Source organism: Aricia agestis, chromosome 2 (genome assembly GCF_905147365.1).
Source record: "Aricia agestis chromosome 2, ilAriAges1.1, whole genome shotgun sequence".
Classification (NCBI taxonomy): domain Eukaryota; kingdom Metazoa; phylum Arthropoda; class Insecta; order Lepidoptera; family Lycaenidae; genus Aricia; species Aricia agestis.
In genome coordinates this window covers 9,461,847-9,479,267 of record NC_056407.1, presented here as the reverse complement: position 1 = coordinate 9,479,267, position 17,421 = coordinate 9,461,847, and the positions used below count along the sequence as shown (strand labels likewise).

The 17,421-nt window shown below is 35.0% G+C and overlaps 1 protein-coding gene across 1 annotated transcript in view; it reads left to right on the top strand.

The window, feature by feature from the left end:
* The first annotated feature begins 965 nt into the window (after window positions 1–965).
* The window catches only part of LOC121738912 (ATP-binding cassette sub-family G member 1), a 56,299-nt gene continuing 39,843 nt past the window's right edge, over window positions 966–17,421 (top strand). Inside the window, exons 1-2 of the mRNA XM_042131185.1 lie at window positions 966–1,061; window positions 12,972–13,286. Coding sequence (XP_041987119.1) covers window positions 13,145–13,286 — 142 coding nt within the window. The 5' untranslated portion in view covers window positions 966–1,061; window positions 12,972–13,144. The remainder of the gene's footprint in view (window positions 1,062–12,971; window positions 13,287–17,421) is intronic.

Here is a 17,421-nt window from a genome sequence, read left to right as displayed (position 1 = left end):
ACAAAAAACACTCAGATATATCGGCAAAAAATACTGTAACCATTCATTTATTTTACATTTAAATTTCTATAGAAGTGAACCGTATATCGTTGGCATAGAGGTCATGTCAAAGGTAAAAATAAGTTTGATCGAACTGTAGTTTGTAGAACTTGCATGGTACACCATAGATGTATAAAAAGTAGACATGGCATATCTGAAATCGTTATCCAAAGAAATCCACTTTAATGCGTAGGGTCATTTCGATATTTGAGATTTTTAATGATACTTCGTGTGTATTTTTTTATTTTACATAACAAACAGAAGGGTCGTTATTCATGAAAGAGTCATAATAATTCAACGTTAGGCAGGTCATTTGGCCTATTAGCAGTCGTGTTCTGAAACTGAAACATAATACCAGCCAGTGCTATTTAATGAAATACAACTGAAACGTCAGAAAGTACTGAATACGTTTTAGATTTGAGTACTTAGGTTGGGTTGCACCAAAGGCGTGGTTAATGTTAAAGTTATGGTCAATGTTATGGTTATAGTTAACTTTGACCACAGAATTTGACAGAAGACATTGCTGGTCCGACAAGGCTTTATAAGAACGTGGGCGGGGGCGCTGCTGGTAAAGGAGAACTGTCAAAAATGGCGTTTTTGTATGATGACAGCGTTAGTTCCTTTTTTCGCCACGTGCATTTAAAGCCTTGTCGAGCTCTATGGTTATGAACATAACCATAGAGCTCGACAAGGCGATATGGCGTCTTGATGGCGTCCATTTTTAACTTTAACCAAAGATTTGACATTTTGCATTGTAGTTAAAGTTACAGTTATAGTTAAAGTAAGTTGGTGCAACCCACCCTTAGGAACACTTCTTCTTTGACGATTTTTCTGTGATATAATATTCGTGCCATATCTCAAGTTTAGAAATCTGCGGGTGCACCATATTATAACCGCGCCGGCCGGCGGGCCGCGGGCCGCAGCATTGCGCCAGTCGTGTTCGGACGCTCAAGGAAAGCGCTGTAATTGCTCGCGAGTTACTCCAGTGTGAAAGTACCCGGATGTACTGTAGAAAGTAAAAGGTTAATATTTACATTACTTGTGCGACAATTCGTTTTGCAATGTGGTATGAGGTTTTGTACGGTAATTTTTTACCGCAGATTTAATTTATGCGTCTGTAAAGGGAAACGCTGAAATTTTCGGTCTTGTTTTTATCAGCAGTAAAAATACAAATGAATAACACATAGGGTTAATTACTGAAAAGTTCTACTAACTGGGTGCTGAAAATAATATTGTTTACATAGGATTTTTTTAATTGAGTAAAACAGATTTATAACATTTTCTTATCAATTGTTTTGCTTTAGTAACTTCAACATAATATTTTTTGTTGTAATTATACTCGATCTTATTTGTGGCAAATAAAATTTTGGAGAACCTATTAAATAATAATTACCGACTTCCAAAAAGGAGGAGGTTATACGTTCAGCTTTTTTGTATGTTCAACGTTTGGATTTAACTCGAATTTGGTACCATGTTCACAAAAGTGGTGATCGGACGATGGGATCCTGGAGGAATCGAGGGGACTCCTCGAAATTTGTATGGAAACATATAGTGATTTCAATTTTTTCGGAAGCATTCGAGGTAAATGCTACCAAAAAGTAAGATTTCGCATCAGGTTATACCCTGGATCCGAAGGTACCCAACAGAACTTTTGAATCCTTACAGATACGGGTTCGGGGATTTCGGCGTTGTTTAAAGAACTGAAAGCATAAGCCAACACATCAATTTATTTGATCATCATCATCAAAATCATAATTATGCCATGGGTCATCACATTATGACCCAGTTATTGATGCTTTTCGTGATATTTGGCATCTAAGCAGATGTTTTTGGTGATTATTTCGCTGTTTGTGGACTGATTTTCAAAATTCTTGTGTTGTGGTATAGGATATAATCTTGATTTTGTATAATAATTACGAAAGTGGTGAGCTGATGATGGGATCTATGAGCAATCGAGGGAAATCCTTGAAATTTATCAAAAGACTCATAGTGATCAAAATATTGTTTCTAGGAACTTAAACATATGTTACGAATAAGATAAAGTTCATACGAAGGTGTCTCTTGGTCCAAAGGCATTGAACAGTACTCCTGAACCTTTAAAGATAAAAGATTTTAAATTGCAGTATCGCTTAGATAACTGCAAGCATTTACCACAATTTCGCTTACAGTAACATAATTGAATAGTTAACATTCGTGGTGGTAATTTACGCATAAAGCCTTATCTTGTAAATAACTAAAAAGAGTGAAATTATTATTTTTAATAAAAAATTAAAACCGACTTCCAAGGTAAAAACAATAATACTTAATATGAAATAAAAAGTGTTAAGTATATAACTCTTACTCTATAATAGTGCCTTTTTCAGAATTCGTCTAAATCTCAACTATTTCTGTACATACTACAATCTTCATTGCTTTGAAGTCGGTACCAGTCCCAAAAGCTTCAGATATTCTGACATTGACTGAACTCACGATAAAATTAGCTGGTACCGACTTCAAAGTAATGAAGACTGTAGTATGTACAGAAACAGTTGTGATTTAGACGAATTCTGAAACAGGCACTATTATAGAGTAACAGTTATTTAATACTTTTTATTTCATATTATTACTTATTGTTTTTACCTTGGAAGTCGGTTTTAATTAATATTGTGTGTTTGTGCGCGAACTACTCTCAAACGATTCAACCGATTTTAATGAACTTCTGTATAAGTATTATGTATATTTGTTAGGCTTGAGAATAAATAATTAAGTATCTACTTTTTGACCAACTTTCAAAAAAGAGGACGTAATACGTTCGGCAGTATCTTTTTTTATGTAAGTACCTATGTTCAAGAAGTATCATATTTTTAAGAATATTGTTTTTACCTTGGAAGTCGGTTCAATGTTTTTTTTTTATATTGAGAAACAATTTATACTTATGGCAAAACAATGTTCCGAAAATTCCTAATTTACTCGGGCGAAACCGCGCATAACGTCTAGTACGAAAATACAATCAGATAATAATAATAATATCGACGGGTGCAAAGTAAAAAGAGTCATCTACAAAACAGCAACTTTTCAGGAGAGCGCATAATAGGAAAAAATGCTCCCATTTTGTCAATTTCCGATCAAATTTATTGAAATTTTCATCATTGTTTCATTATTTATTAATGAATCCACATGTATATTTAATTTCTTCTAATTATGTTTAATTTACGAGATATTGTAGTTGTCTGCATCTACATTGCGCTTGAAAATATGACAACTGAGTTAACTACCACTTGGTCGTTTCTACGTGGGAATTAAAAATTATATTTATTAAAGTATTTTTACCGATTACTAGTACGATTATCAGTAACTACGTAAAGTGTAACACTTTATATTATTAAAATATGAAGTTAAACGTTTTACATCTTAAACACACCAAGTTCAGAACATAATTGCGTAGATATCTTTTTCTACGTTGTTGATTCGGTGCAAGGTACACGATTTAGAAGGAAGTTAAAATATGAAATACTAGCTTTTGCTCGCGGCTTCGCTCGCGTGGAATTTGAAAATCGCGTAAATTGCAAATATTCCCGTAAGCTCCCTTAGAAACATGATGTTTTTCCAAGACCAAAAGTAGCCTATGTTACTTTTCATCCTTTCAATTAAGTTTATGCCAAAAAACAATACGATTTGTTTCTTCGTTAGAGCGTGAAGGAAGGACAAACAAACAAATAAATAAATAAACATATTTTCCCATTTATAATATTAGTATGGATATACTTAGGAATCATTCATTTACTTTCGTAAAAATCGTATTTTCTCACAACAAAAATGAAATTCTGTGTCAATACTTTAATTATTTTAAACTAATTTAAAAATTATTCAGTATCATTATCAGTACAGGAACTATGTTGTAAATTATTAGGCAGAGGCTTATTAAGTCTTTGTACTTGGCACTTGTAAGCATGATGGGTTCATTATAACATCATAAGCATCGCCGGACGTTTTACACCATCGGAGGGGTGCATACGATTTTTCAGAACACAAAATGAAATTTTATTTCAACGATTTCTCAATTGCTTCTCGTGATCACAGAGATCCCAAAACCGGTCAAAGATAAGTTAATAGAAAAACTTCGCGAGAGCTTGCAAATGCCGGGATATGATGTTACGCAGGTTGCAATTTACCATTTCTGGACTGATGTAATTGTTTACCTAAATTTTGTCGTAATTTACGTCTCGTATCAATACACGTGTCTTTATTTCTCAATCGCCTTTTCTTTAGATCAATATTTAACTGACGTCTTTTTCTACCGTTTAACGAGGAAGGCGTAGAACATTCACTTGATGCCTCCACTGCCGAAGAAGCATCAATGGTGTTGTCTATAGAAGATTTAAAGTTTGAGAGGGACAATATACTCGATGGCCTGCTTGAGTTAATAAACTCAAGCAGGTCATAGATTATATGAGATCAAAGTATCTGTTTAATAAAAAAGAATATATAATATTTTGATCTAATACTGATAATGGACGCGGCGGACTTGAAGTGATGAACTGTATTCTGAGGGTGTTGGCGTATTTGTTAATTTGCTGAGATCGACAAATTTTCAAAATCATTTTATATTTCAGACTGAGAGTGAACTGGTGTGACTGGCCTAGAGTATTCAGATCATGGGGACTTATCTTACAAAGTTAACTTATATTCATTTGTCTTCATCGGTGACACATCAAGGTTTTCTATAAGATGTTCAATAATTTCATCGGGCAACACAGTATTTTGCTCGATAAATCTATCACTTATGTTCTGGAAACTTTCAACTTCTTTAAAAAGTCGTTTTGGACTTTCTGAACATGAAAAAACAGTAAAAAATAACAGTAACAAATTAGAAGTCAATTAATATAGCTAACAATAAGAATTAACATAAATAGGTACTCATAAACATAATAAACAATACTAATTTGCAAAAGTAAATTGAGACATCTAAATCACAATCGCAACGTAGAAAAAGCTATATGGCAGATAGCCGCTTATGCCGCATAACATGACCCCCGCGCGTCCCGCGTATAGACGACCAGCGGTAGTTATCCGCATCTACATCGTGCAATTACACAAAACAAGAGTAGATGTCTTCTTTTACGTGACAAAAGTACCAAAAATAAGGTGATATTTGAATTTTTGTTTTTGGTAGGTTGTAGAACATGATATTTTAAGCTAGTTTCTACAAAAAAACGAAAAACTCAAAATTGCAGATGACTTTTTTTACTTTGCACCCGTCGATATACATTGCTTCACTCCATTGTTAACAAAAATCCAGTCAAAATTATTTTTTATAATAATGACCTTTAAAACTTTAAAGAAAACCAAAAAAAAGTTAAATATTCTATATTATAATATTCATTTTATTTAATAGCCAGTGAAAAACTATAAAAATTCTAACTAAATTCCAGGTTTGAGTAAATTTAAACGAATTTAATGAGTTATCTATACAATACATACCTAATATCTTTTTAAAACTGCAGAAATGAAAATTCTGTACGTTTACATTAAAGATATAAGTAATAATAATATATTGAACATGAAAAAAGGTGTCACTACATCGCTATAGAAGCTAAAACTGTGGTTAGTTTTTTGTCTGTCTGTCTGTCTGTATGTTTGTTCCAGCATCACAAGAAAACTGCCGATCCGATTTGAACGCGGTTTTCACAGATATATTAATTGTCTTCTTCCAACTTAAGATCTGCAGGGCTAGCATAACATGGGAAAGAATCGACATACTGACAGATTTTATCGACAAAATGGCGGATTTCCATTGTCTAAGTGTAATTTTGTCTTGTCTAACTGTCACTTTGTCTATTCGTCCGTAGAAAAATACCGTTTCTATGATGACCATGGTACGCCTGCTGGTATATAGTTTTTTATTTACTGTGTTTTCCAACTTAACATCTGGTGTATAAAAAGTCATCAAGTCCGCCCAAATTGTGTAACGGAACCCGACTAAGAGTAGTTGCTCTGCAGCGCAATGTTATGAGGCTGAAGTCCTAATATGGTGTGGTGTTGGTGAGGAAGTATTTATGCCTCGGATGCCTCTGAGGCTCTGATACCCGATAACTTCCCGTTCAAATTCAAACGCTTGCAGTTCCCTATAAGTGTATCATGTTTCGCCATGACAATAAATGTTATTATTTACGTTAATTACACGTGGGAGAGCCATGCTTCGGCACGAATGGGCCGGCTCGACCGGAGAAATACCACGTTCTCACAGAAAAAAAATATATATAAGTATATACAGTGTATAACAAAAATAAGTGATAATACTTTAGGGTGTGTACGTGTTCCTTGTAAAGAGTTCACTGTGAAACATAACAAATTACGTAGTAGTTAGCTATTTAGTGATTTGTGGAATCGCTATATTATGTTATTTTGCGACGGTTTTGTAGTAGATTACCAGGCAGCTGCGTACCAAACATAATTATCTGTTCCAGTTACGATAAACAGCTGATAACACTCGAACAATAGATTTACTCATTTTTAGGGTTCCGTGCCCACAGGGAAAAACGGGATGCTATTACTAAGACTTCGATGTCTGTCCGTCTGTCTGTCTCCAGGTTGTAACTCAAGAACCGCTAGACTTCTGAAATTTTCACATATTGTGTGTATCTGTTGCCGCTATAACAACAAATAAATTAAAATATTTAAGGCGGCTCCCATACAACAAACGTGATTTGTTTGCTATATTTTGCTCGTCAATAACGGCAACACAAAATACTTAATTATATCTGTACTCTAGTAAAATTAAAAAATATATATACTTAATTAAGAGTGCTCCCATACTAAAAACACAATTTTTAGCCTTTTTTGCTCTAAAGAGGTACGTAACCGTTCGTGCGCGATTCCGACTCGCACTTGGCCGATATTTTTAATGTAACACAATACATGGTACAACCGTACAATCGTGCTAATACTTAATACGTTCTGAACAGCACGTGTTTATTTTATCTATGCTTTGAGCTTGTCAATTTAAGTTAAGAGGGCGATTAACCCCAAAAATCAAACATCGTCCTTCTCTATTCACACTCACTTCTTTCATATGCCAGGTGAAAAAGAACGACGCGGATTCATCGCCAAATAGGTTTTTTCTCAATAACTCGATAAATGATAGAATTTTATACAATATGTTAAAATATTAACTTAGTTCAATGCACGGCTATGGCAATAAATGAAAAATTCGTGAAAATTAGATTCATCTTCGTGATTTTTTTCTATCGAGAAAATTTTAAGATATCGTATTTTTGCTCAGATCGAATTCTCGGAAATATAATGTAGTATCTAATTTTTGAAAATGAAACAATTCGGGGCTTATTTTCAAGTATAAAAATGAATTATAAAATCGACACTTTAGGGTTAGTCGCTCCCTGTAAGTAAGCTTCTAAAATATAATTATTAGCTAGTTCTTCTAATTCGGCAATAAAATAATATCTCTTAATTTTAATTCATTTCTGAATGAAAACAAACCTTAGAACTATTCTTAATTCTAATGCTACCAATTTTAAAATGTCACAATGTGCAAAACCGCAAATTATAGAAATAATATATATTTTGTCAAATTAACATTTTTGTCGCCAAAGTACTAACCAATTTCTTTTTCTTGAACAATAAATAACAAGGAAATGAGACACATAATTTATGTGCGTCAAACATGATGTCTTATTTTTGTTTTCATCTTCGAGGAATATTGAAAAACTAGGTATATGATATTCATTGTACAATAACCGATCGATTTGACATAATATGTTTTTTTTTTCATTCTTACATATTGTCAATAATGATTATTTTTGCGTAAATCTCATAAGAAACGGCTAAATACAATTATTATTATGAACTTTAAACAAAGAAGATAGTTAATAATTGTCATCTTACGATAATGAGATAAAAAACCGGTAAAGTGCGTCGGGCTCGCTTACAAGAGCTCCGTACAAAATTCTTGGGGGGTAACTGCATTAATTTTTTTTTTATTATGCTATACGACAATAAAACTATTATATCATCATAATATTTTGTATAATGTCTACCTTTCACGGATAAGGAGATAAATCTTGTTTCTGATTAATGGTAAACAAATTTAAAGACAAACAGATTAAATAAATATAAATTAAGGGACTTACGGACAGCGAATTCTCATCAATTCAATTTTATCTTTGAAGGACGGAACCCTAAAATATTTTCTTAAATCAATTCATTCATGAAGACCTAAACGGCTGCATGCGGCCGCGATAACAATAGAAAAGCTATTGTGTCTCGTTATTATACGATAGTAAGAACTGCTTTGATGGTTGTTGGTTTCTGAGGGACAACAAGAGACGTTCTTATCATTAATATGTATCTTTTATTTAACTTTTTACCTCCGCAATTAGAATCCAAGAAAAACACTGTTTATAAGTAAGTATAATTAACAATATACTAACTTTTTGTATGGTTCATTTAGTTATGGATACCAAATGAACTTAGATGAACTATGTATTTGTTAGAAAAAATCTAATTAAAATTTTTGTTACAAGCACAGCTGATAGGCTCTTCACGTATGAAAAATAAACTAATAAATGATATCGAAATTCAAACGGCGAATAGAGGCACCAAACTTCAGTGCCTCGTTTTTTTATTATACTTACCTAAGTAATAATCATTACACTCGTACAATAATAATAATAGTACATACTATGGGCTTATACTCGTCGTAACAAAATTAGCAGCTTGGTGTGCTATTTAAAATTTGGCACAAGACTTAAATGGTAGTGCCAAGAAATTACTACCCAAATAAGACAGCAAATATTTACTCTAGAAAGTTATAACAAAAACAAAATATGTTAAAATTATTATCATCTTATTAAATTATACTATTTTTTTTGTAAACAGCCACGAATCACGTCAGATATTGCGATTATTACTATAGAAGACGATGATTATATTGATTAGATATTTTTTATCTTGTTATTAATAAACCTTCAGGAATATTTTGGTGGAAATTGAAAACATTGACCTTCATATTCAGTGTGGTGTGTAAGGACTAAGGGCCTTAAATTTTACAGAATTAAGATTATAAATAGATTGAAAAGAACGAAAAATAGACCAAGCCTTTGTCGTATTTGCACTAGTACTACAAAAAAGGAAAAAATGTGGCTCGCCTGCCCTTAAAGAAATAAATAATATTATCCTATAATAATTTTAACAAATCTTAACTCATAATATTATAGGCGCTCCCCCCGAGATGCCGTAATTTACCATATTTAGAGCCTTATTAACTCATAATTTGACAACTACAAACATAATACAAATACTGCAATAATCTTCAATAGATTAACATTCCTTTCACCATTATTAATTTACTATTTTTGTTCATTATGCTCATTAATCATGATAATATTAGCTTCCAAAGTACCTAATACCAATGTATTTAAATTCAAGCATACATTCAGCATCTCCCTAGTATTTAAAAATTATGTTTATTTGAAACACACGTCAATAGATCGACAATTTCATTAACTACATATTTGCCGTTTGAATTTTTTTAGGTCAATTTTGAACTAAAATAAGTAAAAGGATTTTGGTGCGATCTCGGCAACGCGGCAAATGTATGGTCAAGGTTGTTTGCTCAGGGGATGGCCTTAAAATATCTTCATAGATAACACGAGGAAAATGTATTATTCATTGTCATTGATTTGTTATCATCGATCAAAACCTGCATTTATAATTTTATCACATAACGATTCTTATTAGATTAATCATAGATTATCCTTGATATATTAGCAGAAACCATGGTAATAAACAATAACACTTAAGAATAATAATATTATGATTTTAAATAAGGTCGACAAGTGGTGACAAGTGCCTGTACACTGACATGTCGTATTGTGAATTTCTTGGGTCAGCGCAGACGGGCGACAAGCAAGATAGGACACATTTTTCTTATGTTTTATTTTTGTGGACCATTATATTTTGTGAAGAACAATTATTAAGAACTGATGTTTTTTTCTTAATTATTTAAATATTAAGAAAAAAACATCAGTTCCTAATAATTGTTCTAAAGTACATATATAATTTATAAAGTACATATATAATTTATTAACATAATTTATTATGTACTTAGTAACCCAGTTCTTGTTTGTCATTATAATAATAATAATAATATAATATCTATGGACGCTTCACACCACGTCAGTCTGGCCCCGTGCTAAGTACCTAAAGGACTTGTGTTACAGGTACCAGACAACGGAAATATATTTAATACTTTTATACCATACATATATTTAAGATTTTTATTATATCATACACATATTTAATAGGTACACATCCAGACCCGGGAACATTGAAAACTTTTTGTTCCGTCGGCGGGATTCGAACCCGCGACCCCCGGCTTGAGCTACCAACGCGCTCACCACTGAGCCACAGAGGTCGTCATTATGTATACGTAGGACGTGGCTTTTCCCGATAATAATCTTAATTCGCGGAAACTTTTTTATCAGACGATTAGAAAATTAAAAACACGTGAATATCGTCAGTAATAATGAGATAAAATAAAATCAATAATGTTATTGAAAAATAATGTTATTAATAACAAACGTGGCAAAAAATAACAATGAATATTCTTAATAGATTTCTACTGGCTATAGCAATAATAAATTAAACGGTGTATATAGTTTTGAATTAAGTGAAAATTCAATAATTTTTGTCTTGTGAACTATCATCAATCATGAGGTATAATATGAATAATTACAATTAAGTACTGAAATAAAACTGTTATTAACAACAAGTGTGACAAAAGATATAAAAACTCTTGATTCAAATTCAAATTCTTTATTAATCATACAATATTATACAATAGTATAAAAACTTGGTAGCGTACATCACGTCGTCTAATCCCATGCTAAGTAAAAACTATGGTAAAAACGTGTGTTATGGCAATCAGACAACGAATGCACGCCGAACAATTTTATCCTAATAGATATTATATAATATTATTCTCACATTCACACACACAATCACACTACACTTTATCATGTAAAGATTGATAACTATGGTATATTAATTATTATTAATTACTAGCTGTCCCGGTGAACTTCGTGTCACTTTAAAACCTTCCCTGGACTTCTACGAATATTTAAGAGGATACAACAGGGGCTAGAGAAATGAAAAAAAAGTACGTGTAATATCTATAGCTGTCTCCCTTACCTCAAGCCTATACCGCAGAACGCGATAGAGACAACTGCAGAAAATCCAGAAAATCAACGATTCGTTGTCCCCTGATTCCTTCTCCAAAACTTAACCGATTTAAGTACTTTTTTCAATAAAGATTAAAAAAAGGCTTGAGCTGTGTTCCTATGTTTTTCTTTTTTTGTATAATCTAGCCAAATCTGTTTTCTGGACGTTTGAACACAGCGGAAAATCTGGCCATTTTTTTGGATTTTTGAACGTTCATATCTTATTTAATAATTAAATTATGAAAAAAAAGAAAACATAGGGACATTGTATTAGTGGCCGTAGATATTCAGGAAAAAAATTATAACTCTACTAGCATTATCCAGGGAGGAAACAGGGGACAACGTTTGTATGGAAAAAAGGGCGGTGTGGAATCCTCTTAAGGACTAAAATTAGCCCAATCCGTTCAGCCGTTTTCGAGTTTTAGCGTTACTAACACAACTGAAAATTCATTTTTATATATATAGATGATAAGTATTAAGGTTTTAAAGTGACTGATAGAAACAGTAAGGAGCACATACATACCCTTTGTTTTGTTACATCCTGTATAATAGCAGTTACGTATTTCGTGTGCGCGTGCCATAATATTACAGATATGCGAGGAGAATGTCACAATTATTATTTAGCAACTTAAAAAATATTTTCTACAATATTAGCAATTTTAGCGACGAGACTAATAAGCATTACATAGATAACTAGCATTGTTAAGGGATCACTTTTATGTTCTACCATAGCAACTTGACTTTCTTTACCCAGAATACTTCTTATTTAGAACCTACAGTGCTTGGTACTTGCGGTGTAGCGAAACGAACAAAGCACGGGTGGGAGTTGGGACTATAACCGATGTTATCAGCAACCTTGACACCCTACCAGTTGTGTATTCTGTTCATAATTAACATCAGCTATAAGCAACTGTAGCTGTTGCTTTGTGAATTGAGCCCCTACTCAATAAGGTGTAGGCTTCATCCACTCCTCCAGTCCACCCGGCCTGGCGCACAGAAGGTACTGTCAGAGATTGATTCATAGGCAGATGGCGGACAGACGTGATTTGGTCGCGTTATGTTAAACTCAGTCAGATCACGACTAAAATTAAATTAACGTAACCCTAACAAAATAGGACGTTCGCCATGAGCCTATTAATCTATTTCTTCGATGGTACAAAAGACTATGATATAGTTCATAAGCCTAGTCAGAATAAAGGTAATCAAATGATTATTTAAAAGTAGTTGGCCTCGACTCTTATCACTGCTATTCTATACATTTGTCTATGTAGTACATACCTGTGTAACACCTGTAGATATAGGTCGCGTACAGTTTAAACATGTTTAAAGATTGTCCGGCAAAAATGGACACGCTATTAGTAGATCAGTTATTAGACAGGTCATCAGCAGATTGGAATCAGACAGAGACGTTGGTAGTTGTTATGTTATTATTAGATTTTGTAATAATGCACCTATGCATCTAACAAATTTGCCGAGCGATTTGAAAACGTTCGTTTCGTAAACATGGATAATAAATACATCAATAAAAGAACAACTATCTACCAAGGCATAGTTTTTGACATTGTAGTGAAAAGACAAAGGCATTCCTTTTAATGCCTCATCAGTATTGTCGTTATCGTACTATCGAAAGTGAATTGCAATTCGCAATCATAAATTCTGTTACCCAACGTACGATTTTGTGTCACTCGTACTAAACACTTACGTTTTTCTTTCCAGATACCCGATCTATTGCAACACAATGATATGGTAGTCGCGAAACTTGCATCGGACAGTTCGGCTCTAGCGCTGACAGTGACTACAGTGGAAGTGACGCAGGGGTTTTGCTGACTAAGTAGTTCAGTGGCCAGGAGTTTTTGTGACTTGAATAAATTAATGTGTGATACCTCAAAATGACCCCCGGTGTGGTCGACGACAGCGTGGCTCTAAGCAATAACAATGTCGTGCCTCTTCTCCCAAGGAACACTGTGTGTCTAGAGTTTCAAAATATATCGTGTGCAGTGAAAACGTTCAACATCGGTAAACTACGAATCGGTAAGTTCTTATTATCTCACCTTGAATTACAATTTGCTAACAAGATCTATTATTATCATAATACTTCTAGCGAATGTATTCATACTTTTACTTATAAAATTAAAGGGGGTAGAGAGTATTTAAACATACGTATTACGTATTATAATTTTTATTTTCGTTAAAAAAATACTAAACCTACGTACCATAATGTAATCATGAAGCTATGTTCAGCAAACAAAAAAATAATGATATTACATTTGCAATTCTTCGAAAAATACTGGACTTTTATTTGAATTATTTTTAACAAAAAATTAAAACCGACTTCCAAGGTAAAAACAATAATAACATCCTTTAAATAATATGAACTAAAAAGTATTAAATAATTTTTCCTATCTAATAGTGCCTTTTTCCGAATTCGGCTAAAACTCAACTATTTCTGTACTCAATCTTCATCATTTTGAAGTCGGTACCAGATATACTTAGCTGAATCTTCAGTCTGCCAGAATATTTGAAACTTTTTTAACTGGCACCGACTTCAAAATGATGAAGATTGAGTAAAGAAGAAGTTCTTTAAACAATGAGGCGGTAAAATATAATAATATCGGCCAAGTGCGAGTCGAACTCGCCCATGGAGGGTTCCGTACCATTATAAAGCGAAAGTAAGACGGTCGCCGGCTGCTGCCGCAGCTTCGCCCGCTCGGCTCCCTCTGTGTTGTGGTCTAAGTTCTAACCTAACCTAACCTACTCTTGGATTTTCTGGATTGTGTTTGTTTTTGTTTTGGCGGGGGGCTGCGCCCCCCGACCCCCCGCTACGGTATCCGTGGTTAAGTAGGCCTTCTGTTAAGTCGTTATCGAACCGCTCATTCCATCATTTTTACCGCTCATTCCATCATTTTTGCCGCTCATTCAGTTATTGGACTGCTCAATTATTTTTTTATTACTGTCCATGTTTTACAGTCGCAATAATTAATCAACCGCCAAAAAAATAAATAACTGCTCAATATTTTTTTAAACTGATCATAATAACATTAGTTCCTATATTATAATAAACGTAATTATCCTAAAACGTATATAAACTACATAATAGAACAAAAGTTCTGATAAAATTTTAATAGTCGAATGCCCTGTTTCTGAAGTTACCAGTTAAACTTTCATTAGCTATTGATACAATAAAGTTATGTATAGGATTAACGTTGGTTATCTGTCACTGCATTTCTGAATACGCAACGAACCGTTCACTATCAAACAGATAAGCAGTACCATAATGCAGACGCGTTGGCCAACGCGTTCGCCTATGTCGAGAGCCGCCATTAGATGGTATAGTGAATTTAATAAAACCACGAGTTAGAAAAACTATGGTGCGTCGGAGCGTTCTATAAGTAGAGTGTCACTTCGCGTGCGACTTGCGTGCGGCTTTGGTTGCGACTGGGTTGCGACTGTGGGTCCCGGCCCGCAGGGAGTCGGGCTAAGGGCCTGAACCTTTTCCTGTGGGAACACTCTTTCAGCACCTAATTCTTTATTTAACGAAAGCATACAAATCACAAAGTGTTAGCAATATTTTAAAACCAATACAAAGAGCTTATTATTAAACTTAAGTATAGACCATACATTCAACAGTCAACACTGTTTCTTACACAGAACTAATTCTAATAAATTATCATAACTTATGGCCTATGGTGTAGTGCGTCGCCTACAATCTGCCTCCTTAGTGCTAACTAGTTGGCACTACTATCCTATGGTGCCAGTAAGGCGACGCGCGTCACAGGTCTGCGCAGCACACCGGTGCGTGTGCACACATCAATAATGCGGACTCGTCCGTCGCGGCCCGCGTGGGTCGTGCTTACAACTGCAACCCCATGACGCCAGCAGTTACGTTTCTGTCTCGTTCGACCTACAGTGACCTCGAGTGGTCCAAAAAAATCTACTCCGGTGCCGGTGTAACCAAAGGGATGTCTATTATCTACTGCTACCAAATGTACAATTCGTTCCTCACATTTCGCGTCATCTAACATCTGTTTAAAGTTACGGTCCTTGGGCCATTGACCTTCAGGTAGCCTCAAAAACAAAAGCCTCGATTGCTAGCTATAAAACTAACTAGTACACGTCCGTTGGCACGTGTCAAGCGCCAATAAATCACAGCTGCGTAAGCTTTAGAAGAAGCATCGCAAAAAATATGCATTTGTTTTTCAACTATGTCGCACTCATTTTTTGTTGTATTGTTGAAGTGCGTAAACATCTGTTCGGCTGAGTAACAATAAGTCCACTCGTGTGCGTTGCCGTAATATCGTGGAATTCGAAGTGAGGGCAGGCACTTCAAATCTTTCAGCCAGTTGAGCCATAAATTATGCTCCTCGGGTCGAACGCGGCAATTCCATTCGACTCCGCTACGATGTACATTTTGAAAAATAATTTTACCCTTTATTATGAACGGGGAAAGAAAACCGTGAACGTCATAAACGGACATTATAATACTTAACATTTGAGCTTTAGTGGGTACTTCGGTGCCATCTAATACGTTTGGCGAAATTCTACTTAAAGCTAATTTGAAACTGAACATATCGTCGCTAGGATGCCACATCAAACCGAGAGTACGCTCAGCTGTGTTCGTAGCTCCGTTTTGTAACTCGATAGCGGCGGGCGCGAGCGCCGCGCGCGGTATGGTCTGCAGCACCCGTGTGCTGTTGCTAGACCAGCGAGTTATCTCGAAACCACCTGACTTGTGGATCTCGGTTATTTCGCGAATTAATTTAACAGCGTCGCTTTCGCTGTCGCAAGAATGCAAACAATCGTCCATGTAGTGGTCGTTCAATATTACACGAACTGCCTCGGGGCATTCTTCAATATATTTGATCGCATTTTTATTTTTTATATATTGTGCGACAAATGGTGAGCATGTAGCTCCAAATAGCAAAGTTTGCATTACGCAAATTTTTATACGATCATCGGGGCTCTCCTGCCAAAGAAAGCGAAAAACATTTTGATCTTCGGGTCGTATTTTAATTTGAACAAAGAAATCTTTAATATCTGCAGTTAGAGCGATTCGGTGTTCGCGGAAACGTAACATAATGCCTAGTAGGGAATTGTACAAATCGGGTCCCGTAAGAAGGAAATCATTTAGGCAGACACCGTTAACTTTACCTGCGCAATCGAACACTAGTCTAAGCTTGTCGGGTTTATTAGGATTTTTAACTCCAAAATGTGACAAGTAGCAGGTGTTACTGGGTGCGGGTTCGTGGTCGGCTATTTCACGCGCGTAGCCGTTATCAAATAGTCTCCGCATCTCTCTACGATATTTATCTGCGTACGTAGAGTCAGACTTAAACTTTTTAACTAAGTTATTGAGCCTTTTTCGCGCATAATCATACGTATTGGGAAATTCCAATTTATCTTTCGTGAAGGGTAAACCTACCTCCCATTGATTACCTACATTTCGTGCAGTTTCATCTAACATACGCACTGCTCTTAAGTGTGCCGTATTTTCGCGGCGTAAGGTCGATACTCCTATCGAGTCTAGTTCGAATGATTGTTTAATTAAATTATTTAATTCTGTAATGTTCCTATCGTGTTCCTCTGAGTGAGCGAGATGAGAGGTGTGGCCGTTCACGGGAGTGTGAGCGAGACCGATGCGGCCATGAATGGACCAGCCTAGGAGGCATCTCGTGGCATATGGTTCCTGCTTGTTACCGTGCAGAATCTCAAGAGGGGCGATAAGAGAGTAGTTATCCTGACCTATTAGTAGACGAGGCACTACACATTTGTTACAAACATAGTTCTTAATTTTTAACAAATGATTGCATTTTACATTTTTAACAGAAGACAAATTTTGTTTAGGCAAATTTAATTTGTTAACAACACGTAGAGTTACATCAAAACTTTTATTTTCGAAAGCTCCAGCTATAGTAGCGGACACTTTAGGTACATCAGATTGATATATTTCAATTCCAAAGGCATCAATAAATTTTATGGGGCTAGACTGACAAGTTATAAGACCTAAATCACTCACCAAGTCCTTATCGATTATGGATATGGATGCACCGTCGTCTAGTAACGCGAATGCACTCACCGTGCCCTTTGGGCCACTGAGATTGACTTTCACAACTTTTAGTAGCACTTCACTATTTACTTGGGGACCGGCGTCGGTGACGTCGGCGGCCGG